This window comes from Microcaecilia unicolor, chromosome 9 (genome assembly GCF_901765095.1).
Source record: "Microcaecilia unicolor chromosome 9, aMicUni1.1, whole genome shotgun sequence".
NCBI lineage: Eukaryota > Metazoa > Chordata > Amphibia > Gymnophiona > Siphonopidae > Microcaecilia > Microcaecilia unicolor.
The window spans coordinates 165,945,137-165,972,992 of NC_044039.1; the positions used below are offsets into that span (position 1 = coordinate 165,945,137).

Below are 27,856 nucleotides of genomic sequence, written 5' to 3' on the forward strand. Positions count from 1 at the left end.
TTGCTCAGAATCACAAGGAGCTGCAGTGGGAATTGAACCCCAGTTCCCCAGGTTTTCAGGCTGCTGCACTAGCCACTAAGCTACTCTTCACCTCTCCCTTTGCTCACTTGTTCCTGAACAGTAGGAATCTAAGCAGGACTACAGAGAAAAAAAAAATTTGAAGCCAGCAAAAAGAAAGTAGATCAAAAGTGAAAGAGGTGTTCAAGTAGTCTCATGGTTTGAGCAGTGGGATAAGGGAATCTAGGGGTTCTAATCCCACTGTCATTTAAGGGAAAAGGAGATGGGACTTGATACACCACTTTTCTGTAGTTATAATCAAAGCGGTTTACATATTACATACAGGTACTTATTTTGTACCTGGGGCAATGAGCAGTTAAGTAACTTGCCCAAAGTCACAACTCGCCACTGCCTTAAATACAAACTTAGGGGCCCTTTTACTAAGCTGTGGTAAAAAGAGGCCTTAGTACACCCTTGCACGGGTTTTCCCCACATGCTAAAGCCATTTTTACCGTAGTAAAATGGCCAATTTTCCATTTTTGAATAGCCATGCACTAATGTTGCCATTAGCATGCAACCATTTAAAAAAATTACTACGTGAGCACGTACCGCCACCTATTTTGCAAGCGATAAGGGTTCACGCAGTAATCCTATGGTAATCAGTTAGCACACAGTAATGTGGATGAACTAAATGATTAGCACATAGTCTACCCTCCATCCCCCAGGCACGCCCCTCCAAGTAACATTTTAAATATTTTTCAGGAGGTGGCTAGCACAGGCATATTTGGAAATTAGCATAAAAGACACCTGAGCATATCTCTCAGAACGCCATTTTAAGCTGCGGTAAGTGCACAGCTTAGTAAAAGAGCCCCTAAGACTATAGGTTTTCTGAGGATTAGCAAAATACCTACTCTACCTCAATGTAACTCACCTTCAGCCACTACTGAAAAAAGCATGAGTTAAATCCAAATAAACATAAAATTCAATGAAAAATGTTTGTTAATCTGATCTTCTTGTAATCTGAATCAGAAAGGCAATTGAGCCTGTGAAGTGTGGGATAGATAGCTAATTCATATATAGATGTGAAGCAGAATTTTAGAAAGGAAATCCAACTGAGAATTTCGATATCCAAGTCTGTATGTCAGATATGGACATCCATGTCTCATGTATTTTAGAACAGGACCTGCTTGACATATGCCTGTTCTAAAATACTCACTCTTATCTGGGTTCCTTAATACCACTATAGTTAAACGCATGCGCTGGCGTCTAAGTTTGCCGCCAGACCATGGGAGTCAGGAGGAGTGCCTAATCGTCCGTGTTGCCGTATGTGAACCCCTGAACAAGGTGTTATAGAGAAACACGATCCGTGTAGGGTCATGGCAGAACGGCATTGTTGAGCACGAGGTGAAAGCTGAACTCAAAATACCCCGATGCATCATTCTGGTCGTCAAAGAGAGACATAATAGAATGAACAAGCTACAGTGTGGTAATGAGTGGCTACAAGGAACATTGAGATGTTTAAAGTGCAACTAAGGATTGTGTAAAATATTGAGTAGTCATCGAACTGCCAACATTATAGCTATTGGTTTGCTATATCGTCCTGGTATTTAAGGATTTTTGAGGACACATCATGTCATCGTTCCTGCTATCAAGATAATCACTGATTTAATGATGGACTAGATGCAGGGGAATGTTGGGGGGTGATGTATACATGAAGAAATGAATGGTAATGAATGAGGGAAACAAAGGTTGTGACTTGGTGGATATATAATTTAACTAGCCGTTAAGCCCGTAAAAACGGGCGGGTATTGGAATGTTTTTTTCCCCAAGGCCCCCCTCCCGTTGCAGCTGCAAAGCCCCCTGCCATCCTCCTTCCCTGCCAGCTCCAAGGCCCCCTCTGTCCCTCCCTCCCAGCTCCAAGGCTCCAGTCCTCCCCCCTTCCCAGCTGCAAGGCCCCCTGTCCTCCCTCCCTCCCTCCCAGTTCCAAGGCCCCAGGCCCTCCCCCCCAGCTCCCAAGGCCCCCTTCCCTCCCTCCCAGTTCCAAGGCCCCCTGCTCTCCCTCACAACTGTAAGGGGCCCCATTCCCTCACAACTGTAAGGGGCCCCCTGCCCTCCCTCCCAGCTCCAAGGCTCCAGTCCTCCCCCCTTCCCAGCTGCAAGGCCCCCTGCCTGCCCTCCCTCCCTCCCTCCCAGTTCGAAGGCCCCAGGCCCTCCCCCCAGCTCCCAAGGCCCCCAGCCCTCCCTCCCTCCCAGTTCCAAGGCCCCAGGCCCCCCAGCTCCCAAGGCCCCCTTCCTTCCCTCCCTCCCTCCCTCCCAGTTCCAAGGCCCCCCCTTCTTCCCAGCCAGCTGGAAGGCCCCCTTCAGTCCAGCCCTCCCAGTTCCAAGGCCCCCCTCCTTCTGAGACCTCCCATGTCCCCTCCCCTCCCCCCCCCCCAAGGTAGCCGCTACCGCCCCCCCCCCCACGCCGGAGTCGCCACCCCCCCCCCCCCCTTCACCCGGCCCGGGCCCTCTCTTCGTTATTCAACTTACAGCAGCGCCGAAACAGCAGCAAGCAGCAGCTCCCGTTGGCCTTCCTTCACTGCCTGTGCCTCGCCCTCGTGTGACGTCACGTCGGCGAGGGCGGGGCACAGGCAGTGAAGGAAGGCCAATGGGAGCTGCTGCTTGCTGCTGTTTCGGCGCTGCTGTAAGTTGAATAACGAAGAGAGGGCCCGGGCCGGGTGAAGGGGGGGGGGTGGCGACTCCGGGGGGGGGGGGGGCGGTAGTGGCTACCTTGGGGGGGGGGAGGGGAGCGGTAGCGACGTCAGCGGTTCCCTTCAGCGCAGTTTCCCTCTCTGTCCCGCCCCCCTCCTCCCGTCATCACGTCTTGACGCGGGGGCGGGACAGAGAGGGAAGTCTCTACTGCGCATTTGCAGGTGAGTCGGTCACTTGCCATTTATAGGTTTGATAAGAGTTTATAATAATTAAGATTCAATAATAAAGTTTTGTATATGGCATAGTTGCTGTCTAATGTTCTAAAATATTGAGAAATGGATGTCCAATTTCTGGCTACATACAGCAGGAACATCCATTTTACAAACTGAAACATCCAAACTATGAATGGGGCAAAGTAAGGGAAATAGGGCCCTGTTTACTAAGGTGCACTAGCGTTTTTAGCACGTGCACAAAATTAGGGCGCGCTGTATAGGCGCCCACAGGAATATTGTGGGCACCTACACAGTTAGCATGTGCTAATGGTTAGCGCATGCTAAAAGCACTAACGTGCCTCTAGCGCAGCTTAGTAAACAGGGCCCATACACTTTTGTGTTGCAGGAGAGGAATATCCACATTATAAAATGGCCACACAGATATCCATGTAAAGAAGTAGCCTAATGGTTAGAGCAGCCTGCTGAAAAGCAGGGCAGAGAACAAGAGGTGGCTGATTCAAGTCCCAGTACAGCTTTTTTTTTTTTTTTTAATTATGAATCCTTCAGGGCAAGAAAATACCTACCATGACTTCCCTTTCTCCATTCAGTTAAGCACTTTCTGTAACCTGGACGTGCCAAGTACCAGGTCCACATAACAACGTCCATCTTTTTAGACATGGATGTCCCTTCCCTAATCAGAGATGGACATCCATCTTTTGGCCCCTCCCTATTCCCACCCAAAACGCATCCAGACCATTCCTCCCTCGCCATATGGGCGTACAGCATCTATATTCTGGATTTACAAAATTGGAATTTGGATGTCTAAAGCAATATAGATGTCTAAAAGCCAGTTTTCAGATGTCCAAAACATGAACAGAGCTTCTAAAATAAGCAACATAACTTCACTTTGGCAGAAATCAATACAGCAGACTTCTATTCTCAACTTCTGGATAGCACTGTTAATCCTTGCTCTGGGAATAAAAGTTGAAGAAAAACACAAGCTGTATCAAATTCCCACACCATGAGCAACCAATCATGTTTTAATGAGTCTGTCAAAAGCAACCTTCATAATGTCTATTTAATGACTACTCAGTTAAAGGAATTTAATAATAGAGACCTGTAACCTATTGTAGTTATTGTAGTATCCAAGATTATATCATCTGCAAAACGTTTTCTGTAATTTCATGGACAGGAGAATTTTTTCCAGGAATATTCAATATGTGCTTTTTTGTTATTTACAAATGCACTCTGTATATGAAATGGAAGGTAGAGATTTTGCATGTTACATTCTTCCTGGCATAGGCGCCCCGTATAAGAGGCTTGCCCAACCGTGACCTTTTCCCCCTGCTGCCTCCCAGTGGTGTAGCTAGGGAGGGTGCAAGGGGAGCAGCCGCTCCCCCAATCAGATTTCACATGAAAACGGCGCCTACTTCTGCTGGTGCTGGGCCGCCACCACACAGCAGCATAGAATAACACACCACTTTGGAGCTTTCGCTTTCACTACCCACTCCCCTTCGATCCCTCAAACCTGCTTTCTTTAGCGGCGCCCCTCCCTGCTGCCCTGTAGCAATCACAGGCTGCCTGAGCCGGCGCCAAAAGCTTCCTTCTGCTCCGCCCCTCTGACACAACTTCCTGTGTACGCGAGGGTGGGACGTGGCAGAGGGAAACATTCGGCACTGGCTCATGTAGCTTGTTATCGCTACAGGCGCTCCCTGCTAAAGAAAAGCAGGTTTGAGGGATGGATGGGGAGGAACAAGGAGGTTAGATAGAGAACAGGAGCTGGGCTGTGCCTGAGGAGTTCCAAGCCCTGAAAATCTGGTCACAGGACCTCATGAGCCCGCTAGGTTGGGCTGAGCATGGAGCCCACCGAGGCGTTTTCCCCTTGAGCCAGCACTGGAAGAGCTCATCCTCCTGTCCGTTACCTTCCTCGGAGCCCAGAACCTAGACATGGGCATTTTGGAGCGTTCCAGAAGGATCAACTGGCATCTCTATTCATCTATCAATTTCATCCTGGGAGCGTTTTTTTTACAGAGGTAAGTACCAGAATCTCAAACTTCTTCATCGCTATGAAAAAAGAAAGAGCGGATACGTTTTACAAACTATATGTACGAAAGGAAAACCGTATTTCTTGTAAAAGGTAGCTGTACTGTAGGATTAAGTATAATATCTGATACAGGCTAGTGGACACAGCTGCATATACAAGCATGTTACTATGTTTTGATGTCTATACAATACATATGACCAAGATTTAAGTGAGGATATCCTGTTTCCTGATGTTTATCTTAACTGTTGTACTCTGCCTTGGGAAGCTGGTGTTATAAAGATGATAGAATATATTGAAATTAAATGGAAGTAGAATTAAACTCACCTTTCATTGGGGCACATGGAATCACATTTTAACGTCATCTCATTTGTAGGAATTTACATTTTAGATACACAACTGGATTATTCTGTTTTTAGGCATGTTTCAGGGACAAGTGGTTTTATAGGTCAAAATAAAAATAAATATTTTTTTAATGCAGATCTCTTTTGTTTAAACATAACTAAATGGGCTATAGCCCCTAATGGTGTATTAGGTTCTGCCCAGTGTAATATTTATGGTACAGTAAAGTTCTGAGTGTGTTTTTGCACAAAGTTGTGCATAGTGTTTTGCAGTTGAGCGATTGTGGTTAGTATATGCTTTCAGCAACCACTTTATTCTTTGACATACGATACATATCTAATATCTAAATTTAATAAAAGGTATTGTGACTTATTTTTATATTTTTTTTTTCTGTATGTAGACAATTATGGATTTAAGCTCCATCCCTGGCCCCACCCCTAACCCCACCCCCTTTAGCCTCCCCAAACAGTTGGGCCACCGACCGCCTATGCTTCCTGGAATCTTGCTAAATGAAAGATAGGGGTCTATATTATGGATATCTAAATTCACATACCAACCTAAATGGTATGTATAATTGGGACTACACATCACCCAACACAATATTATATATATATATATATATATATATATATATATATATATATATATATAAAAGATTGAAAAGAAATGCAATTTCCTAGTGATCAGCCTCAAAGTCAGTGAAGAATCAAAACCATGAACTGATTAAAACAAAGATTATGACATAAAAAAGGGCATTGCATACCTGGTATTCCTACTGCTTGCACGTAAACAAAAACAAGGTTACTTCTTCCTTTCACAGAATCTTCTACTATCTGAAGTTCCACCATCGTGGCAATATATTTCACTTCATTAAACAGAAGGGCACTAAAATACATTCACATTTCATTAGTATTTAATTCATTTAAGCTTAAAGAAAAGTGCACACTAGTATCAGTTATACACAACTCATTTTCAAACTATAGACCAAAAAGTCTCATTTCTATTTCTCCTTCCCTATTCTTATCACCCAGTAATCTACTATAGTGGCACTTCTGGACTTAAAAAAATGTAATTTAAATCCAGCAAAGTCTCTGTATTCCGTAAAGTTTTCAGTATTGCTGGAAGGGACACAAATGGATCCGATATACGCACTAACAAGTCATCTACAAATGAAGCAATTTTAAATGTTTGGTTTCTCGTTTGTATACCTTGGATTTCTGGATTGGCCTGAATTTCCCTAATAAACAGATCTAAGGTCAAAATAAAAAGCAGTGGGGATAAAGGGAAGTAGCTGCAAATTTAAGGGCCCTTTTACTAAGCTGTGGTGCTACCACGCGCTTACTGCGGCAAAAAATGGTGAACCGTGGAACGCGCTCAGGTGTCCTGGAGTAATTTTCAAATCTGGTCTTGCTAACTGCACTCTAAAAAATATTTTTTTTATTTGCTGGGAGGGAGTGTGTCTGGGGGTCATGGGCACTTCTAAACTAATCAGTTAGCATATTTACATTATAGCGCAACATTAGAACATGAGCTCTTACTGCCTACAAAATAGGTGGCGGTAAGTGCTCACATGGTAATATTTTTTAATGGCCACATGCTAAAGGCAACGTTTGCGCATGGCCGTTAGTGTTTTAAAAATTAGAAAATCAGCCATTTTACTGCTGGAGTAAAAATGGTCTTAGCGCGTTAAGGCCAACTTTTACTGCAGCTTAGTAAAAGGACCCCTTAGTGCTGTAACGGCAAATGCTGGGAATGCCCCCAGTATTTGCTGTGTTGAATCTGCAGTTACTGTGCAGTAAAGTCCTGTGTTAAGCCACAGTAACTGCAAATTTTACCAAAGTTTCGTAAAAGGACATCCTAATGTGGTTATCATATACCAAATTATACTTTTTTTAAACTTGAGATATTTCAGAATTTACAATAGTTTGGCATTCAAGAAGATCTTACAACAGTATACTGAAATGTATGTCTATCTCATTTCATGCAAAAATCGCATATACAACACTTTCGTTTTCAGGTGGTGATATACAATCTAAAAACGTGTCAAAGAAACAAAAATAGAGAAAAATTCAAAGACCATGCTGATTTCCATTCACCATAGCCCACAATACTAGAGGGGGGAGGGGAGGAATCTTGCTTTGCGTAAAAAATACTGCTTCTTTAGAAAAATCAACAAAAGTGCCATTAAAAACAATCCCACTTAGATGGCCTCTTAAGGTTTCATTAATATTATGTAAAAAGAAAAGAACTGCAGTTTAAGACACAAAAGGGTATGTCTACTAAGGTGCGTTAGCGTTTTTAATGCACCTTTAAAGTTAAGGCGCATTAAACATTACCACGCCAATACATTCCTACGGGCGCATTAGCGTTTAATGTACAACCATTAACGTGCGTTAAAAACGCTAACGCGCCTATAGCTCACCTTAGTAAACATACCCCAAAGAGGAGCATATTTTGAAAGAACGACAAAAAACAATGTCCATCTCACAGCAATTTTCAAACAGGAAAGACATCCAGATTTCCTGTTCTAAAATACATAAGGACATCCTTACTTACGCTGGAGCCATCCATTGTGAACAATCATTTTACAATCTGAAATATTTAAATTATAAACAGGGGAAAACAAGGTACAGGGACAGCCATCTGACAGAATTCTTATGAAAAATGGCCACATAGATGTCCTTGCAGAACAGAGGAGTACCTAGTTGTTAGTGCAGTGGACTGTAAGCCAAGGGACAGAGGTTCAAATCCCACTGTAATTTTTTTTTTGTAAATGTAATCGCCAGGAACAGAAAAATACCTAATGTACCTGAATGTACACCACTTCAATAGACTTCAGGCTTAAATCTTTAGGTACAATAGATATTTCTCTGTTCTGGTCTAGATAAAAATGTCCTTCTTTTTAGACATGGACGTTTCTTCCCATTCGAAAGTCACTATTGAATGTCCTACTTTTAGGCCCTCCCTAGTCCTGCCCATAACATGCCCCCCCACCCTTGGACAAACTGCAGTGTGAACAGTCCAAATTCTGACATTCCAAAATCATGATTTGGATGGTTTTTTATGCATTTTGAGGCATCCATCTGCTTTGAAAATAAGCACTGTAGAATAAGCTTAAGACAGAAAAAGTAATATGCCAGTTATGGTAAACAAGTGGCAAGGGAATACATGCATCTGTATGTGAAGAGAAAATATTTTATCCATGTGAAAATGAATCCTGCAATCTGGCAGAAGGAAACACACTTAATTAATGTTATCACAAAATTCTGTTCTACAAACAGATATGGATTAAAATTAAAGGCATAGATCTGTCTTTACTTACAATAAAACATTAGCTACAATTGCATTCACATCAAACAGAGCATCCGTTGGGAATTCTCTCACCATCACATTACCTCTGCAAAAAGAGAAAATACAAACATCTTTTCATATTCTAGATTACTCTACATAGTTATGTTACCTTTTCACATCACTATATTACACAATCACCAGTCCCTTGCCTGATGTGGCTAGCCACAGCAGATGTTTACCACTGATCTCTGCTAAGCAATATCATTGGGATTGGAGGGAGGATGTGAAAGTGATTTGTTGAAACAAATTTGAGCTGACCTGCAAGTCATAAAGCAAAAACATTTTTACAAAATGATTTCCAGGTATGAAGAGACACACTACAAAGACTACCAAAGTAGTCCACTGGTTAAAGCAGAAATTGGTGAATACCAAAGACCCAGAATGGATTTTTTTCCAAGTATCTTTATTGATGATCCAAAAAGAAAAACAGAACAATCAACATACAACATGCCATTTACCGAGCGTCATTAAGCAAGTCACTTTACCATTTCAACATCATCCAGTGGAGTTAACTGTAGACAGCAGGAATTTTCCAATCACTGAATTCCCTTACGCACTGCTGAGTACACAGGTGGAACTAATATGTTTGCCACATAATAATGAGCAAAGAACTTTTATCTGTTCCAAGGAGAATTTCAAACCTGCTGGACTTCATCAAGTCAATTTTTATGTTGTCAGTTGACTATACAGTTGAACCAGACATAACTCAGGTTGGAAATGTTTCATTTCTGTCATACACAGATTCTCTAAATTTCTTCCATTTTCCTTCAGAAAATGGAAGAAGGATCCGACTGAAAATAATAGGAAACAGCATAAGGAATGACAAGTCAATTGCAAAGTGCTGATAAGGAAGGCAAACAGACTTTGAAAAGAAGAATGCGTTGGTGGCAACAACACATAGTAAAAACTTTTTTCAATATATTAGAAATAAGAAGCTGATAAAAAAATCAGTTGGACTGCTAGATGAGCGAGGGGTAAAGGGGGTACTAAGGGAAAAAAAGCCATAGCAGAGAGATTAAATGAATTCTTTGCTTCTCTTCATCAAGGAAGATGTGGGAGAGATACCAGTGCCAGAAATGGTATTCAATGCTGATGAGTCAGAGAGACAAATAAATCTCTGCAAACCTGGAAGATGTAATGGGGCAATCTGACAAACTGAACAGTAGCAAATCACCTGGACCGGATGGTATACATCCCAGAGAACTGATAGAACTAAAAAATTAACTTGCAGAGTTATTCTTACTAATATGTAATTTATCTTTAAAATCCTACTACTACTACTATTTAGCATTTCTATAGCGCTACAAGGCGTACGCAGCGCTGCACAAACATAGAAGAAAGACAGTCCCTGCTCAAAGAGCTTACAATCTAATAGACAAAAAAAAAAATAAAGTAAGCAAATCAAATCAATTAATGTGAACAGGAAGGAAGAGAGGAGGGTAGGTGGAGGCAAGTGGTTACGAGTCAAAAGCAATGTTAAAGAGGTGGGCTTTCAGTCTAGATTTAAAGGTGGCCAAGGATGGGGCAAGACGTAGGGGGCTCAGGAAGTTTATTCCAGGCGTAGGGTGCAGCGAGACAGAAGGCGCGAAGTCTGGAGTTGGCAGTAGTGGAGAAGGGAACAGATAAGAAGGATTTATCCATGGAGCGGAGTGCACGGGAAGGGGTGTAGGGAAGGACGAGTGTGGAGAGATACTGGGGAGCAGCAGAGTGAGTACATTTATAGGTTAGTAGAAGAAGTTTGAACAGGATGCGAAAACGGATAGGGAGCCAGTGAAGGGTCTTGAGGAGAGGGGTAGTATGAGTAAAGCGACCCTGGCGGAAGACGAGACGGGCAGCAGAGTTTTAGTTTAAAACAATTTTTATTGATGACATTTCCAAACATACAAATCCAACAATGTGAATAATATGAACAATTTTTGTGTGATTTAGACTAACATCGTCATCAATTTTTCAAACTTTTGTATGCAATCTGAGAATAAAGTTATCAAAAACAGCATCCATTAGTTCCCAATGCAATATAACATCATATCACATCCCTTAACAAATCTACAGAACATTATTGGAGAATCTCATCATGAATTAAGATGCCCCCCTCCCCTCCCTTCCTCAGCCATAATCCCATTCAGCTTATTGTAGGCTTTCCCTCCCCCCCCTTTCCCCCCCCCCCTTTTTCCCCCCCTTGAAGCATCAGTTCCTTGGTCACAGGGATGTAAGGCCACCTTTTTATGTTACAGAGTTTATCATGTAGGAATGCGAGGGTCCCCCAACTTGTTAATAATATTGCTACGGGCGTGGGGCGCAAGGGCTTGTATATAATTTTTCCAAGTAAGATATAATTCTTTTTGTCTTTTGAATCGCAAAGCGACAGCTCGGACCTCCATCAACAATAAAGCATGAAATCTATTACGCCATTGCCAGTATGTCAGAGGCTCCTGTGTAACCCAGTTGACCAGTATGCATTTTTTCCCCACTAAGCAGGCCTTATATACCAACAAATTATGGTGGACAGCACCAGCCCCAAATATGTTGTCCATCCCCAGTAGGGCTTGTTCCGGTTTCAGCGAAATGCTCTTATGTTCCAAGTATCCTAAAAAATTAAATATTTTAGTCCAGAACTGCTGGACTTCCCGGCACTCCCACAAAGCATGGTAATATGTGCAGGGCGCATTTCCACATCTCCCACAAGTTGGTTCTCCCACCCCTCCCATTTTAAAAAGCCGTGATTTGGATGTATAGGCCCTAAAAATCACCCTTCCTTGACATTCTCTTAATTCTGCGCTATCTATTCGTCTAGGGATCTGTCGTAAACAACTCAGCAACATATGCAATGTCACCTCCCTTCCAAGGTCTGCTGACCATTTCAGTAGAAGATGGCTCATAGTTTGATGTGCCTTGTGTTGTAAAAGCCTTTTGTGAAGGAGTGAGATTGATACTGCCTCCCCAGTAGGCATTTCATATAGTTGATCTATTTTATTGGGCACATCCGCAATAAGAAACTGTTTGGGAATCCCTGCCACATAGTGAGATATCTGTTGATGTGCGAAAGCATCCATCCACGAGATTTCACCTATCCCCAATGACTCCACCCCTTTCAGCCTACCTGTAGAGTCTACCAGGTCTTGTATAATTTTAAGCCCTTTTTGCTTCCAAATTTTAAATCTAATATTATCCATTCCTGGAAGGAAGTCTCCATTCCCTACTATAGGTAATAATCCACTCTGATGTGCATCAAACTCCCAATGGCGGCTCAATTCTCTCCACACCAATCTAAGTGGTCTAACCAACAGACTGCTCTTTATATGTTTTGGCAGTGAGGACTGTTTAGCCTGCAGCACATAATGTAAATGCAGCGGGTTAACCCACCTCTGCTCCACTGCTCGCGGTGTGTGATAAGATGTTTCCTTGATCCAGTCCCCCACATGTCTCAACAAGCATGCTCTGTTGTATCGCAATAGATTCAATACCCCCACTCCTCCTTTTTCCCAAGGATCTAACATAGTTTGCCAATTTATCTGCGGCCGTTTATGATTCCAAAAAAACTTTGAGAGCATGCTCATCAATTTCCTCCAATCTTTTTTTAATAGAAATAGTGGTAAGACCTGAAAGCAATACAGCCACTTCGGGAAGAGTATCATATTGAATAAAGATATGCGGCCTATCAAGGATAGCGGTAAGTTAGTCCATCTTTCCAACAGACGCTTTGTAAACTCAAACAATTTAGCTATATTCATCTGGTATAGTTTGGAAGGATCCCCCGGCAGTTGAATCCCTAAATATGTAAATGAATTGTGTGCGCGTTTTAGTGGGCATGCCAACTAAGACCACTCTGTTTCTGTCATATTTATCAATTGAATCTCAGATTTGTCCAGATTAAGGCCAAACCCTGAAAAGTCACCAAATTCTTTCAAAGTCTCTAAGACCACTGGTAAGGATATATTAGGTTGTGTGAGAATAACTAACAAATCATCCGCAAAAGCAGATATCTTAAAATGCTCGAGTCCTATGTGTACCCCCTGTATCTCTGGTGATTCCAAAATATCCCGAATTAAAGGGTCTATCACCAACACGAACAGAAGTGGAGACAAAGGGCACCCCTGTCTAGTGCCTCTAGCTATCTCAAATCGTCCAGATATCAGTCCATTTGTCATCACCTCCGCCATAGGGCCATTATACAACGATTTAATGGCCTTCCCAAAAAAGCCATTGATCCCATATGCTTCCAATACTCCAAACATAAAGTCCCACCGCACTCGATCGAATGCTTTATGTGCATCAAAACTGATCAGTATGGCCGGGTCTTTGCTCAATGTTATGTGTTCCAACGCTAACAAAATTTTTCTCAGATTTTTTGTTACTGAGCGGTCTCGCACAAACCCCACCTGTGGATCTAACACCAAGTGGGGCAAAAATCTAGCTAGTCTATTTGACAGAATCTTAGCAAACAATTTAGCTTCATAAGCTATTAAAGAGATAGGTCGATAAGATTCTGTTTGAGTTGGATCTCTGCCCGGCTTCAATAACACAATTATTTGCGCCGTTTTCAGCGAGTTGGGGAGTTCGCCTCTTTCTACATATTTGTTAAAGACCTTAGTTACACATATCCCAATATCTTCAATTAAAATTTTGTATACCTCTGAGGTGAAACCATCCACTCCTGGCGACTTATATAGTGGACTATCCCGTATACACCACTGGACTTCCTCCTCCGTTATGGCTGCATTTAAAATATCTTGTTGGTGGCTTTTGAGCTGTGGGAGTGCCTGTCCCCCTAGATATGAATTCGCCTCCAGTCCATCATCCTCTGGTTGAGAATACAAGTGGGTGTAAAATTCTTCAAATACTCTATTGATGTCCTCATTAGTATGAAATCTAGTACCTTTCTTATCTTGAATTTGTGTTACCCATCTCCGCCCCCCCACCTGACAAACCAATCTCGCTAAAAGTTTTCCTTGCTTGTTAGCATGTTGGTACAACTGGTATTTATAATACATCAAAGACTTTTGTGTGTGTGAGTGAATCAATTGGTTGAGTTCTACCTGTGTCAGCAGCAATAGTTTCTTATGGGCATGGGATTGTGTTCTACCATATAGTTGTCGAAGCATTCGCACCCTTTTCTCTAATCGTATCAACTCGGCTTCTCTCATTCTCTTTTTGTGGGAGGAGTATGATATTATATGCCCCCTCAGTACGGCTTTGGCTGCTTCCCAAAAAAGAATTGGGTCTAATTCATAGCTTCCTCTATTAAATTCCCCATACTCCCTCCATCTTTCTTTCAGAAATATATGGAATTGGGAATCATAATATAAGGCTCTTGGGAACCTCCAATAATATGGGCCTTTTGGTTCAGCTTCCCATTTCAAGGTTACCGATATCATTGCATGGTCAGACACCAGGGTGGGACCGATCTCTGCCTTCTCCAGTAGATTCGCCGTGCGTTGTGATATTAGCAGATAATCTATTCGTGACTGAGTGCCATGGGCTCTTGATAAATGGGTATAATCACGATCCCCTGGATGTAGTAGGCGCCAGGAGTCCAACAGCTCCAGCTCCGAACACACCCACGGTACTCCCCTGGAGTAATTCACCGGTCTTATCCGGGAGGGGCCAGTGCTATCCACCAGGGGATCAAATACTTGGTTGAAATCTCCTCCAATTATTATCGGCATCTGGTCAAAGCTTTGTACATGTTTTAGGAGCGTCTGAAAAAAATTTTTGTCATACTGGTTTGGAGCGTATATATTAACCAGTAACAATGGCCTATTGTTTAATGTAATATGTTGAATAATATATCTACCTTGGGAGTCCTGAATCTTTCTGTGCTTCACGCACTGTACCCCTTTCCTAAATAAGATGACTACTCCCGCTTTTTTGTTTGAAGTTGGGCTATCAACTAGATCCCCCACCCACCAGCGGCACAGTTTTTTATGTTCATCTGCATTCAAATGCGTTTCTTGCAACATGACTATCTGTGCCTTGTGTCTATTCAACGTTTGCAGTATCTTTGATCGTTTAATGGGTGATGATATTCCCCCCACATTCCATGATAGTATCTTAACCATAATTGGTTTTATGAAAGCTCAGTATGTTAACTCTCATTAAACACAACTTTCCTGGTAGGCGGGAGCATCCCAGCTTGTCCCCGCCCCCTGCTATTAGGTGGCTCCCTCCAATCCCCGTGATCCTATCCATATCTTCCCAATGTAACCCTCTGTATTGACCTTTCAGCTTTCCCCTCCCTCCTTGTTCCTGGTCCCAATCCCTCCTTCCTCCCTCCCCCCCCCCCGAAAGCCCCCTCTTTCCCTGTCCTGGACCCATTCCCTCCATGTAGTTCTTGTAGAACCGGTCACGTATAGGTACCCCACCCCCTCCCTTACTAGTGTGATTATAGGCCCCAATTATGACTATATTCTCAGCTATATTACCACTCTTATTGCAATGTACCTTGTACAGCAGTCGGATAATACAAGACAAGAATGTTGAGCTATTACTGAGACAGAGCCTTCTATTAGGCCGTCTGTACTTTAGAGTCTCAAGTCGCCATCTCTTAAGTCTCATGTCGCGAATATTCCATCCGTCCAATTTCTTCATCTTCAGCAGGCTATTATTAGTCAGCCGTTATTCTCACATTTTCTGAAACTCTCCTGCATCCCATCAGCGTTTTCAACGTATGTCGAATCTTCCATTTATCTTTATAGCTCATTCCGCTTTTCATTTTTTATAAGGTCCCTTTATTGATATACAGTCTTGTTAGCCACCTTTTCCAGTCATGGTGCCAGCTGCCATGTGCTATTTCATTTTGTTGCTTTGCTTGGCAGCGTTTTCAGATAGTCTTTGGCTTTCTCCACTGTCTCATAAGTGTGTTCCTCGCCATCATAAAGAATCCGTAGTTTGGCTGGATATATCAAAAAGAACTTAATTTTGCGTTCATATAACTCCGCACATACTGGGGCAAAAGCCCGCCTCGCCGTCGCCACACTGATTGAATAGTCCTGGAAACATAAAATTTTTCTACCTTCATATTGCAGTGGTTGACCTGCTCGAATAGCTCTCAGAATCGCCTGCTTGTGGCCATATTGTAAAAGTTTCATAATTACCACTCTGGGTTTGTCACTTGATTGTCTGCGAGGCCCCAATCTGTGCGCCCGCTCAATTCGCAGTGGATCCTGTAAGTTGTTTAATCTTAGCGTCTCCATGAGCCAGCGTTCCAGAAAGCCCACCAGTTCTGCATCTTTTAAATTTTCCGGTAACCCAACAAGTCTTAAGTTGTTCCTCCTTGCTCGATTTTCTAAATCGTCTAACTTGTGCTCTAGGTCTTGCACCTTCTTTTGAAGCTCCGCTCTATGCTCCTCAGGCTCCTGCATGCGATCTTCAATGTCGCTGATTCGCTGCTGCATGTGGTCGAGATCTAGATTAAATCCATCTAATCGTTCGTGGGCAGCTTCCGCTCGGTCGTATAAAGCCTGCAGCTTTTTATCTAAAGCTGCTTCCACTGCCGCCGTAACCTCCGCGGTGATCTCAGCGGTCCACGCGGAGCACACCGAGGAGTCCGCCATGTTGGGATCTAGGGCCTTACCCTTTTCCTTCTCTTTCTTTTGAATTCTTGAGGCCATTCCACAACAAGATGTCGAGTGAAAGGTCTTGTCTCGTGCTCTCTCCTCTCTGATGTATTACAAGAGGCATGCTCTGTATTTAACTCGTTTCGGGTGCCGATTTTGCTGATAAATATTCAAGGAAGTGTGGGAGCTCCGCTTTTCAGCGACCGCTCTCCACCATGGTACCACGTGACCTCGGGCAGCAGAGTTTTAAACCGACTGGAGGGGGGAGAGGTGACTAAGTGGGAGGCCAGCAAGAAGCAGATTGCAGTAGTCTAAACGAGAGGTGACAAGGGTGTGGATGAGGGTTTTGGTAGAGTGCTCGGAAAGAAAGGGGCGGATTTTACGGATGTTGTAAAGAAAGAAACGACAGGTCTTGGCAATCTGCTGGATATGAGCAGAGAAGGAGAGAGAAGAGTCAAAGATGACCCCAAGGTTTCGAGCTGAGGAGACAGGGAGAATGAGAGAGCCATCAACAGAAATAGAAAACGGGGGGAGCGGGGAGGTGGTCTTGGGAGGCCAATGTAACGTAATGTTTTAAAAGGGTTCCAGAGGTGATCTGGGAAATTATAGACCAGTGAGCCTGACATCAATGACGGGCAAAATGGTACAGACCTTTATAAAGAACAAAATTACAGAGCATATACATAGTATAGATTAATGAAACAAAGCCAACATGAATTTAGTGAAAGGAAATCTTGCCTCACCAATCTACTACATCTCTTTGAAGGGATGAATAAACATGTTGAAAAAGGTGAGCGGGTCGATATTATGTATCTGGATTTTCAAAAGGCAGTTGACAAAGTACCTCATGAAAGACTCCGAGGAAATTAGACAGCCATGGGACAGGAGGTAATGTCCTATTGTGGGTTTAAAAACTGGTCAAAAGATAGCAAACAAAGATTAGGTTTAAACGGTCAGTATTCTCAATGGAGAAGGGTAAATAGTGGGGATATCCAGGGGTCTGTGCTGGGACCACTGATTTTTAACATATTTAAAAATGATCTAGTGATGGGAATAACTAGTGAGGTAATTAAATTTGCTGATGACACAAAGTTATTCAAAGTTGTTAAATCACAAGAGGATTGTGAAAAATTACAAGAGGACCTTACGAGACTGAGCGTCCAAATGGCAGATGACATTTAATATGAGCAAGAGCAAAGTGATGCATGTGGGAAAGAAGAACCCGAACTATAGCTACATAATGCAAGGTTCCACACTAGGATTCACCAACCAGGAAAGGGATCTAGGTGTCATCTTTGATGATATCTTGAAACCCTTTGCACAGTGTGCGGCGGCAGCTAAGAAAGCAAATAGAATGTTAGGTATTATTAGGAAAGGAATGGAAAACAAAAATGAGGATGCTATAATGCCTTTTTATCGCTCCATGGTGTGACTGTACCTCGCATATTGTATGCAATTCTAGTCACCACATCTCAAAAAAGATATAGTGGAATTAGAAAAAGTACAGAGAATGGCGACAAAAATGCTAAAGGAGATGGGACGATGTCCCTATGATGAAAGGCCAAAGTGGCTAGGGCTCTTCAGCTTGGAGAAAAGACAGTTAGTGGAGTAGAACAGATAGATGTGAATCATTTGTTTACTCTTTCCAAAAATACTAGGAGTAGGGGGCACATAATGAAGCTACAAAGTAATAAAATTTAAAATAAATCTGAAAAAATATTTCTTCACTCAACATGTAATTAAACTCTGGAATTCATTGCCAGAGAATGTAATAAAAGCAGTTAGCTTAGAGGGGTTTAGAAAAGGTTTGGATAGCTTCCTAAAAGAAAAGTCCATAAGCCATTATTAAAATGGACTTGGGGAAAATCCACTGCTTATTTCTAGAATAAGCAGCATAAAATGTATTGTACTGTTTTGGGATCCTGTCAGATACTTGTAATCTGGATTGGCCACTACTGGAAACAGGATGCTGGGCTTCATGGACCTTCAGTCTGTCCCAGTATAGCGATACTTATGTACTTATTATATTTGTAATGATTTTATTGTTATTCCTGGGCTTGTCCAGTTTTTTGTTTCTTTTTAGTAAACCGCTCTGAACGGCAAGGCTTGAGTAGGTTATACGTTTTGTTGTTATTATTATTTCTCCAGAGCAGCAAGAACCACAAACTTTTCGTGGCATTTTAATGTGTGACCTTCATACGTGCCGAAGTTAGCAGACCATACCTTGCATATAAGGGTTTAAATCGGAGTCTTAATGCTAGAAATTTCTTTCGAGCGTCCACAGTTTGTTTTGTGAAACCCGGAAGTATAGCAAACCAATGCTCATTCCACTGAAGCGACAGAGGATTTAGCAGCTTGTAATATTTCTAATACTTCAGGAAAACACAAATCTCTAACAATTAGGCACAGTGATTTCCGGATTGCATTGGAGTGAAGCAGCACTCAGTGTACCCTTTCAATTTCAAATTTGTGTTGAAAATTCAGCTTCAAAAATTTAGGTGAGAACTCTTCCTGAAAATGTAATGGGCCTTTGACCTCCGCACTTTCAAGAAAACCTAAGATCCTGATCTTATTGTGTCAGTTTTGATTTCCTGCATCTTCAATGGCCACTTATAATTCCAGCACTATCTTAGCTGTTTTTCAGCCTAGAAAGGATTGATCAACCAACTCAGTCACACATTTTCCCAGCAACTCAATCCTATTTTCAAAGGCTAAGAAGCGAGAATTCAAATAAGATAAATCTATTTTTATTCCTTTTATATCCACACTACTGTCTGTGAGCATTTGGGTAATTGTGTTGTAATTGGTCGGTTATAGCCAAAAGATTCCTGCTATCACTATTCTCTTTAGCTGATTTGCAGGGCAATGCAGATTCCAGTTTTCTTGCTAAAGTATCAAAACTCATAGCAAAATTTGTCCAGTCTTGCTTTGCTTACCAGTGGCCATAAGACATATGAAAAATGCAATTTGATGATCGAAAAGGCAAATCAAAAGGGCTGCATAAGTTGAAGTTCATCTTGATCAAGTTCTTCAGCACCCCTCCCCCCTTTTACAAAAAATTTGACATCCAGCCTACAGAATCACCACACTTCTTTAAAGATCACAGTCTACTTCTGGCCAAGGACCATTAGTACAAAAACTGAGCTGGTGTGGGTTATCAACTATAAAGAATACAGTGCAATCCGCTTAAGTGCAAGGGTCTGGGACCAAAGAAATGCATGGAGTTAACCAGAGCGTGCACTTAACCATTGTGACCCAAAGAAGCTTGACATCTGCTAAACATATATACAGTACTGTTTATTATTATACGTACAGTATACAGTCTCCGTTAACTGACATTAGGCTTACTTGAAGTAATCAGTTATAGTCCTCTGTACAATCTTGGGTCTGTGAGTTCCATAGACTATGTCTGCCAGATGATAAAAACTATCATAGCACTGACATCCAGTGGCCTCCAGATAGGCCCGCACGGTGTTGAGACTCTCCAGCGCTCTTGCAAAAGTGACAGGAGGAGATTGTTGAATTTTGTCAGCATGTGCCTCGCTGCTCATTTCTTCATCTGTTCCATCATCGGTCGTTGTTGCCTGCGTGTAGGCGCATATCTTGACATCAGTGCTGTCTTCAGCTGTTTGTAGATCGTAACCAATAGCTACGTAGCAATGGAACGCCTCTTCAGTAACACCGGCTGGGATGTCAATAACCTCTTCATCTGACGCGCTTGCAACAGCTGCATCTGTTTCATCCCTCTCCACATCCCTAACAAAGCTTGCCCGCTTGTAGCAGTTCACAATGGTTGCCTGTGTAACATGATTCCAGGCTTCTTTCTGCATATGTAAGGAATCCAACAGTGATAGATTACAAGCCAGTTCAACAGCACATTCATCCTTGCCAGTCTGGTCATCCATAACGCTCATCAGACAACGTAGCACAAGAGCCCGATAATGTTGTTTGAAATTGGCTATTATGCCCTGATCCATAGGTTGAATCAGAGAGGTAGTGTTTGGTGGCAGGAAGACCACCTTGACGTTAGACAGCCTGACTCATCCCTGTGTGCAGCACAATTATCACAAAGCAGCAAAATCTGACAATTTGTGCCCGCAATCTAGTGTTTAACTTCTTTAACCATTGCTTCCAAATTTCCCCAGTCATCCATGAATTTGCGTTAGCCTCGTATGACACAGGAAGTCGCTTAACTTTCTTGAAGCAATGGGGCTGTCTGCTCTTTCCAATGACGAGGGGTTCCAACTTCTCACTCCCATCCATATTGCAGCAAAGGAGGATCATCAGTCGGTCCTTCGACGTTTTACCTCCAGTAGTTTCGGCTTGTTTGAATGCAAGTATTCCATCAGGAATCGCTCACCAGTAGAGTCCATTTTCATCAGCATTGAAAATGTTACAAGGTGCAAACTCGTTCAAGATGGTAGGAAAAACTGAAACAACCCAATTTTCAGCACCAAAGTCATCAGCGTCTTGTTTCTCACCATGCTGTTTCTTGAATTTTATGCTGTGCCTCTCCTTCCATCTTTCCAACCATCCAACAGTGGCTTTGAATTCAGTTAGTCCAAGACTTTCAACTAGCTGGTTAGCTTTCTCCATAAGCAGTGGACCACTGACAGGAAACTGTCTGTTCCTGACTTGAGAAAACCACCGAAGAAGAGCATCTTCTACCTCCTCAGCTTTTCCTGCCCGTTTTCATTTCCGTTGTGGATTTGAATTGTTTTGCCAGTCTTCCAGAAGCTGGCGTTTCTTCTTCAAGACACGAGAAATTTGACTGGGACTGACACCATATTCTTTAGCAATAGATGCTTGACTTTGATTGTTTTCTAATTTTTTAAGAACTTCTATTCGTTTAGCCAGTGTTAAAGTCTTACAGTTCCGCCGCGATGACGACGACCCCGGTGTACGATCTAACAACATTCTTTTGCTTATTCTGCCTGTGGCAGTTAAAGAGGCAGTAAGTTTGAAATCTCGTTGGCTGTCACGCGCCAATCGGCTTCCATATTCCATGCGCGCGCTTATGCGGAGTCTTTCCTGCAGAGTAGCAGTCTTGAACCATGCATATAAGCGAATCTTGCACTTATCAGTGGTGCACTACACCGAAGTTTGTCCCCATAGAAATTGATGGTGCCAAAAATGGGACCGAAGTATGGCATGCAGTTAAACAGATCATGCGCTTATCCAACTTGCACTTAAATGGAGTGCACTGTACATCACAGAAGTTTCAAATGAAGGCTAATAGCACTACAGCTAAAAAAAAACAAAAAACAGTTCTTAGGTTCAAAGAGAACAAAAAACTGAAAAACAAAATACTGGCTACCAAACCATTAAGAAGGCAAATTCCTACCACTGAATGGACATACAAAATTGCTATAAGAATACCTGAATAAATATGCTTTCGTCATGGCATTTTTGTTTTCACAATACTTGGATACATCTTCCTTCAAACAATTAACCTGTTAATTTAAAGCAGAATGTATAAAATATGTTAGCAGCACTTATTATACATTTATCAAAATGCTTAATAGCATCAATGAAGCCATTTTTAATGCGTAATTAAGAAGAAAAATACCTGTACACCTATTGGACACATGATTACGTTATGTGTCTAAAAGATGTACAGGTATTTTACTTCATTATTAAAAATTAAAAATGCAATCACGGTTAATGAAAAATTGTTACACGTGTTATGTTTCACACTTTTGCTTGGTGTAGGTCTTTTAGATTTAGCTCACACAAAAGGAAAGAATGCTGAAGTGTCAGCAAAATTGAAAATTCCTACACCAAGCAAAAGCCTGAAACAATAACACATGTTAACAATTTTTCACTAAATCAATTCTTAGAAGACAAAGTAAGAAGTAGAAAAATAAATTCTCTACCTTTGGAATATACATTAAGTCCCTGAGTAGAAATAAAGGTTAATAAATGAAAACAAAACTCTAGCTAAGAACAGATGCATTCACCTCTTCTGAATCCAAGTATAATTTTTCCTTAAGTTAATCATCCTTATCTTCTAATTCCTGTTACTCTACCTTCTCTGTCCTTATGTACCACCTCCACTTACCCCCGTGCTATAAGAAGTTTTAATGGATACTGTGTTGACACTATGCTATAATTACTACTGCTGCTACTACTACTACTAATCATTTCTATAGCACTATTAAATGTAGGCAGCGCTGTGCATGAACACATAACAAGTAACACAGCTCCTCCTCAGCAGAGCATACAATCTATTCAAGATAGACAAACATGACAAAATAAGGGATTTGGGAGTTTCATTTACTGTGGGAATGATTGAATCAACATGGGTATTTATGAGACTGGTTTTAACTCCTAACCTCTTATTCACCTATTCAAGAGATTAAGAGTTAAAACCAGTCTCATAAAGGAAAGCTTTTAGCCTGGATATGAATACAGCCAGAGACAGAGTGTAACATATTGACTCAAAGTCTATTCCAGGCATACGATGAGCAAGATAGAAGAAACGGCGTCTGGAGTTGGCAGTGGAGAAGAAAAATACAGGTAAGAATGACTTGCCTGATGAATAAAGTTCTTAGGGAGGGGTGCAAGGAAAGAGACAAGAAGAAAGATACCGAAGAGTTCCAGAATGAATGCTCTTGTGCCTTAGTAAGAGGAGTCTGAACTATGTATGGAAACAGAGAGGGCGCCAATAAAGTGACTTGAGAAGAAGTTATGTGTGTGCAGCAACATTGGTGGAAGATAAATCAAGCAGCAGAACTTTGAACAGGTGGAAGGGGAAAGAGATTGTTTAATGGGAGACATGGTAGGAACAAGCTGCAGAAGGTGATGATAATGTAGATGGAAAAAATTTGTTTTTACCTGCTAATTTTCTTTTCTCGAGTCCAATCAGACCAGTCCATAACTGATGGTTATGTCCATCAGTCAGCAGATGGAGACAGAGACCAAAGAGCTGCGAGGTCTGCACAACATAAGGCAGCACTGCTATACAGCTCCCCTGTATTTGTTAAAGCACTAAACTAAGAAAGAACTTCTAGCGAAAACTAAAAATGTCTCAGAAAAAAAAAATATTAAAACTTTTTTTAATATTGCTACATGAGAAAAGAAAAGAAAGGCTTAGCAGAATAAGAAAAATAAATCTAGACCAGGCTACAAGGTGGGTATCTGGACTGTCTGGTTGGACTCAAGGAAAGAAAATGAGCAGGTAAGGACAAGTTTTTCCCTTCTTTTTAGCCCTATTAGACAGGTCCAGGGCTGATCAGATGTAGCAAAACAATCTTCACATTGGGTGGGATGAAGACTGTGCTGCCAAAAGAACTGACACACCAAAGGCAGCATGTTCTCTAGCCCGAGTATCTGATCTGTAAAACTTTGCAGAACAAGATATGCACCACAGAGATAGATCACTTAATTGGGTCTCAGCCCACAAGGTTGCTATACCTCTGACTGAATGAGCACTAAGCCCAAGAGGAACCTCTAAGCTTCTTTTAATCAATGTACTATAGTTGCTTTAGAAGCAGCTTCCCCTTTCCTCTGACCATTAAAGAACACAAAAAGCATGCCAGATCTGTGGAAGTCTTTAATGACTTCCAGATAATTCAACAAAACTCTGTGGACATCCAAGAGCCTTAACAGTTTAAATTCTTCTCCCTATTCTTCCAAATGAAAGGAGGTTAATTTGACTGATTTATGTGAAAAGTGAAAACTACTTTTGTTCCAACTGAAACTCCTGCCTTTGTAAAGTGTTAAGAAAGAGTCCTGACACAAAAGGGCTTGCAAATCTGAAATTCTTCAAACTGAAGAAATAGCCACCAGAAACAATTTTCAAAAATATATCTTTCAAGTATGTTTTCTTCAGTGGTTCAAAGGGAGGACCAGATAAACCCTCAAGAAATTAAGTTCAGTTTCCAAGGTGGAACAATACACCACAAACTAAATCTGGGTGAGAAGCCAGGCAAAAACCTTGTTGGTGATCACAATAACTCACAAAAGCTACTAATCTTTTCAAACTATGTTGGAAAAAAAAGGACAAAATCTGAGCTATAGAAGCTTTCAATGGCCAAATATTCCAATTGGAACACCAAGAGGAGCATAATTGAAAGGGGCGCCCAAGTTTTCCTGAGGACGTCCTCGCAGGACATCCCGGCGAAGGAGCAGAGAAACTCGTATTATCAAAACAGGATGGGCGTCCATCTTTCATTTCGATAATATGGTCGGGGAGCCCAAATCTTGACATTTAGGTCGTCCCTAGAGATGGCCATCCTTAGACTTGGTCGTTTCTGATTTTTGGCAATAATGGAAATTAAGGACGCCCATCTCAGAAATGACCAAATCCAAGCCATTTGGTCGTGGGAGGAGCCAGCATTCATAGTGCACTGGTCCCCCTGACATGCCAGGACACCAACCGGGCACCCTAGGGGGCACTGCAGTGGACTTCATAAATTGCTCCCAGGTACATAGCTCCCTTACCTTGTGTGCTCTGAGCCCCCCAAAACCCACTACCCCCAACTGTATACCACTACCATAGCCCTTACGGGTGAAGGGGGGCACCTAGATGTGGGTACAGTGGGTTTCTGCTGGGTTTTGGAGGGCTCACATTTACCACCACAAGTGTAACGGGGGGGGGGGGATGGGCCTGGGTCCGCCTGCCTGAAGTATACTGCACCCTCTAAAACTGCTCCAGGAACCTGCATACTGCGATGAACCTGAGTATGATATTTGAGGCTGGCATAGAGGCTGGCACAAAATATTTTTTAAAGATCGTTTTTGAAGGTGGGAAGGGGTTAGTGACCACTGGGGGAGTAAGGGGAGGTCATCCCCAATTCCCTGTGGTAGTCATCTAGTCAGTTCAGGCACCTTTTTGTGCCTTGGTTGTAAGAAAAACTGGACCAGGTAAAGTCGTCCAAATGCTCGTCAGGACACTCTTTTTTTCCATTTTGGGTCGAGGACGCCCATGTGTTAGGCACGCCTGCCTTCACTACACCTCTGACACGCCCCCGTGAACTTTGGTCATCTCCGCGACGGAAAGCAGTTGGGGACACCCAAAATCGGCTTTCGATTGTGCCGATTTGGGCGACCCTGTGAGAAGGACACCCATCTTCCGATTTGTGTCAAAGATGGGTGTCCTTCTCTTTCGAAAATAAGCCTGATAGTGTTAAAAAAAACTCTGAGACTGGATCCGTTATACACAGGAAAGAAGTTTGAAAGCAGTTTCTTATTAAGATTTCCTTACAAATGTTTGGTGGTGATTTCTGCAGTAAACTATGCATTCTTTGAACCCAAGCTTTTGGACTCTAAGTAGTTAGTGCCTCAAATTATATCCTAGGGGACTTCTATTGTTTTGCTGTATTTAAGTGCTATCCAATGTGTTCAAGCTGATATAGTACCTAAAGATTTTTCCTATTTTTTTCCTTTTATTTTTCTGTACCTAGTTTGCCGTCTCTCCCATTCTTATTCGTATAGTAAAGGGCATACTTTATTTCTGTTCCTTTTGTACTTGCTATAAGTGCTCTTCTTGAACAATTGTTTGGATTGTAGAACTGTAAATGCATTGATAATAATAAAATAAAATAACAGCCTCAGATTAATCTGTAATTATTTTTTTGAATTTCATACTAAGAAAGAAATCACAAATAATATAACACCTCTCCCTTTGCCTAAATTGTGCAAAGTTTGAAAAACACAGAACCCTAAAGGACTTACAGTGGAGCACCATTAGTACACACACCATTAAAGCGTCTGATCACTTTATATGTGGTAATAACCTGCCTCCCAAAATCATAAAATTAATGTGTGGTACTCGATAATACATGGTAGGCTGTACCAGAAATGCCCCGGCGGTAGCTACAACAAACTTCCTGCCGTAAGTAGTTCTTCCACAGAGTCAGACTTTGAAGGCTTCACTGAAACAGATTTCAGCAAGACTTTTAACCCAGACAAATAAGCAAAAAACAGCCTGTATATACAATATGTTTAAAGACAATGATACAGAAATGTCTGCAGAAATGATTAGTGACTGGTTGGAGTGGGATGAAAATAATGATCCTGGTGTTCCTAATACAGAATTTCTGTCAGAGAAGGACATTATACAGGCTGTTCAACCACATCATGCTATCCCAGAGAACAACCAAAGTGACAACGAGGATGAAGATGATGATGTGCAGACTATGAAAATATGCCTACTGAAGCAATTGCTTCTCTTGATAAAGCTGTCAGATTTATGGAGGAACATGCAGCTGAACCTTTAGAAATCATGCATCTTAGGCGAATGACTGATTTTGCAAGAAAAAAAGTATCAGTAACCTAAAACATCTAAAGATTACTAACTTTAAAAAATAAGCATTAGCTGTACAATGCATTACAAGTACTTATTTTGTGTTTTGTTTTGTAGATGATTGTTGCAGAAATACTGTAAATACATACAGTGCTGTAAATAAAATTTTTCACACTTAGTCTTTGACGCCATAGTATTTCTTTACTGTTCCGGTAATAAGCGTACCGATAGTACATGGTTACATAGCAATGCCTCTCAAACACCACGTACTAATGGTGCTCCACTGTACTTCATTCGAGATCATAATGTCAACAAATGTCATTCAAGTATCAACAAAACCTAGAAAGCCCAATGAATAATCAAGCAGTGCCCAAAAGCAAAGATTTCCAGGTTTATTAAATATTTGATATCCCGTCCATTGTAAGGAACTTCTGAGCGGTTTTCCAGGTAGAGAGCACAAGAAAAAGAATGGAAATTACAATTTTCTTTTTTTTTATATATTTTTATTAAGGTTTTTACATATTTATAACAAATGCTGATAACCACAACTTAACCATGCTTCAATTGGATTGCCCCCCTCCCCCCCACCCTTCCTATAATATAGCTAATAACCGGTATAGGTACATGATATATCTTTACTCTATAGCTAAATCATGGAGCTGTCATTAACCTGGGCGCATCCAAGTCCACTCCATCCATCAACCTCCAGGCTGTATATTTGTCCCATTGTTTGTAGAATTGCGTAATCCTTCCTGTCTTTATTGCTGTCAACTTGGTCATTTGAAAGATGTAGTCCATTTTATGTACCACCCTTATCACTGGCGGCAAAAAAGGTTGCTTCCATGCTGAGGCTAGCCCGATCTTTCCTGCTACTAGCCACATCGACGCCAAACGATGTGCTGCTGAGGTTATGCCTGCCGGTTGAAATTGCAATAGACATGTCTCCATCCTCAGGGGATAACGGCTCCCTAAGAATTTTTCTAATGTCTTAATTATTTCTAGCCAATATGTCTGCGCTTTAGGGCATATCCACCAAATATGAGCCATATCTCCAGTCTCTTTGCATCCTCTCCAGCACCAGCTACTTTCCTTCTTATACATTCTTGCTACCTTATTGGGTGTCAGGTACCACTGGTACAGCATCTTATAACCATTTTCAATTAAAGAGCTAGAAATAGATACTTTAAGCAAGTAACTCAATGCTTTTTCCCAACTGTTGCTGTCATACTTCTGTTGCATAACTTTTTCCCACCTCTGGGTGTAACGTTCTAGTGGATTTAAATAGGATCCCAACGCTCTGTATAGACGGGAAATACACCCCCTCTGACTTCCCCCTCCCATAGCCTTTTCTAGCGCCGTATCCTCAAGGGCGAGCTCTCTTTTAGCTCTTCGTTGTATGTAATCCCTAATCCTATAG

At 41.8% G+C, this 27,856-nt stretch overlaps 1 protein-coding gene across 1 annotated transcript in view; it reads right to left on the minus strand.

Annotated features, from left to right (window-relative positions):
* The window catches only part of TXNDC16 (thioredoxin domain containing 16), a 196,347-nt gene that overhangs the window by 112,931 nt on the left and 55,560 nt on the right, over window positions 1-27,856 (minus strand). The window contains exons 5-7 of the mRNA XM_030215380.1: window positions 21,570-21,643; window positions 8,606-8,680; window positions 6,047-6,168 (exon numbers count right to left, since the gene is read on the minus strand). Coding sequence (XP_030071240.1) covers window positions 6,047-6,168; window positions 8,606-8,680; window positions 21,570-21,643 — 271 coding nt within the window. The remainder of the gene's footprint in view (window positions 1-6,046; window positions 6,169-8,605; window positions 8,681-21,569; window positions 21,644-27,856) is intronic.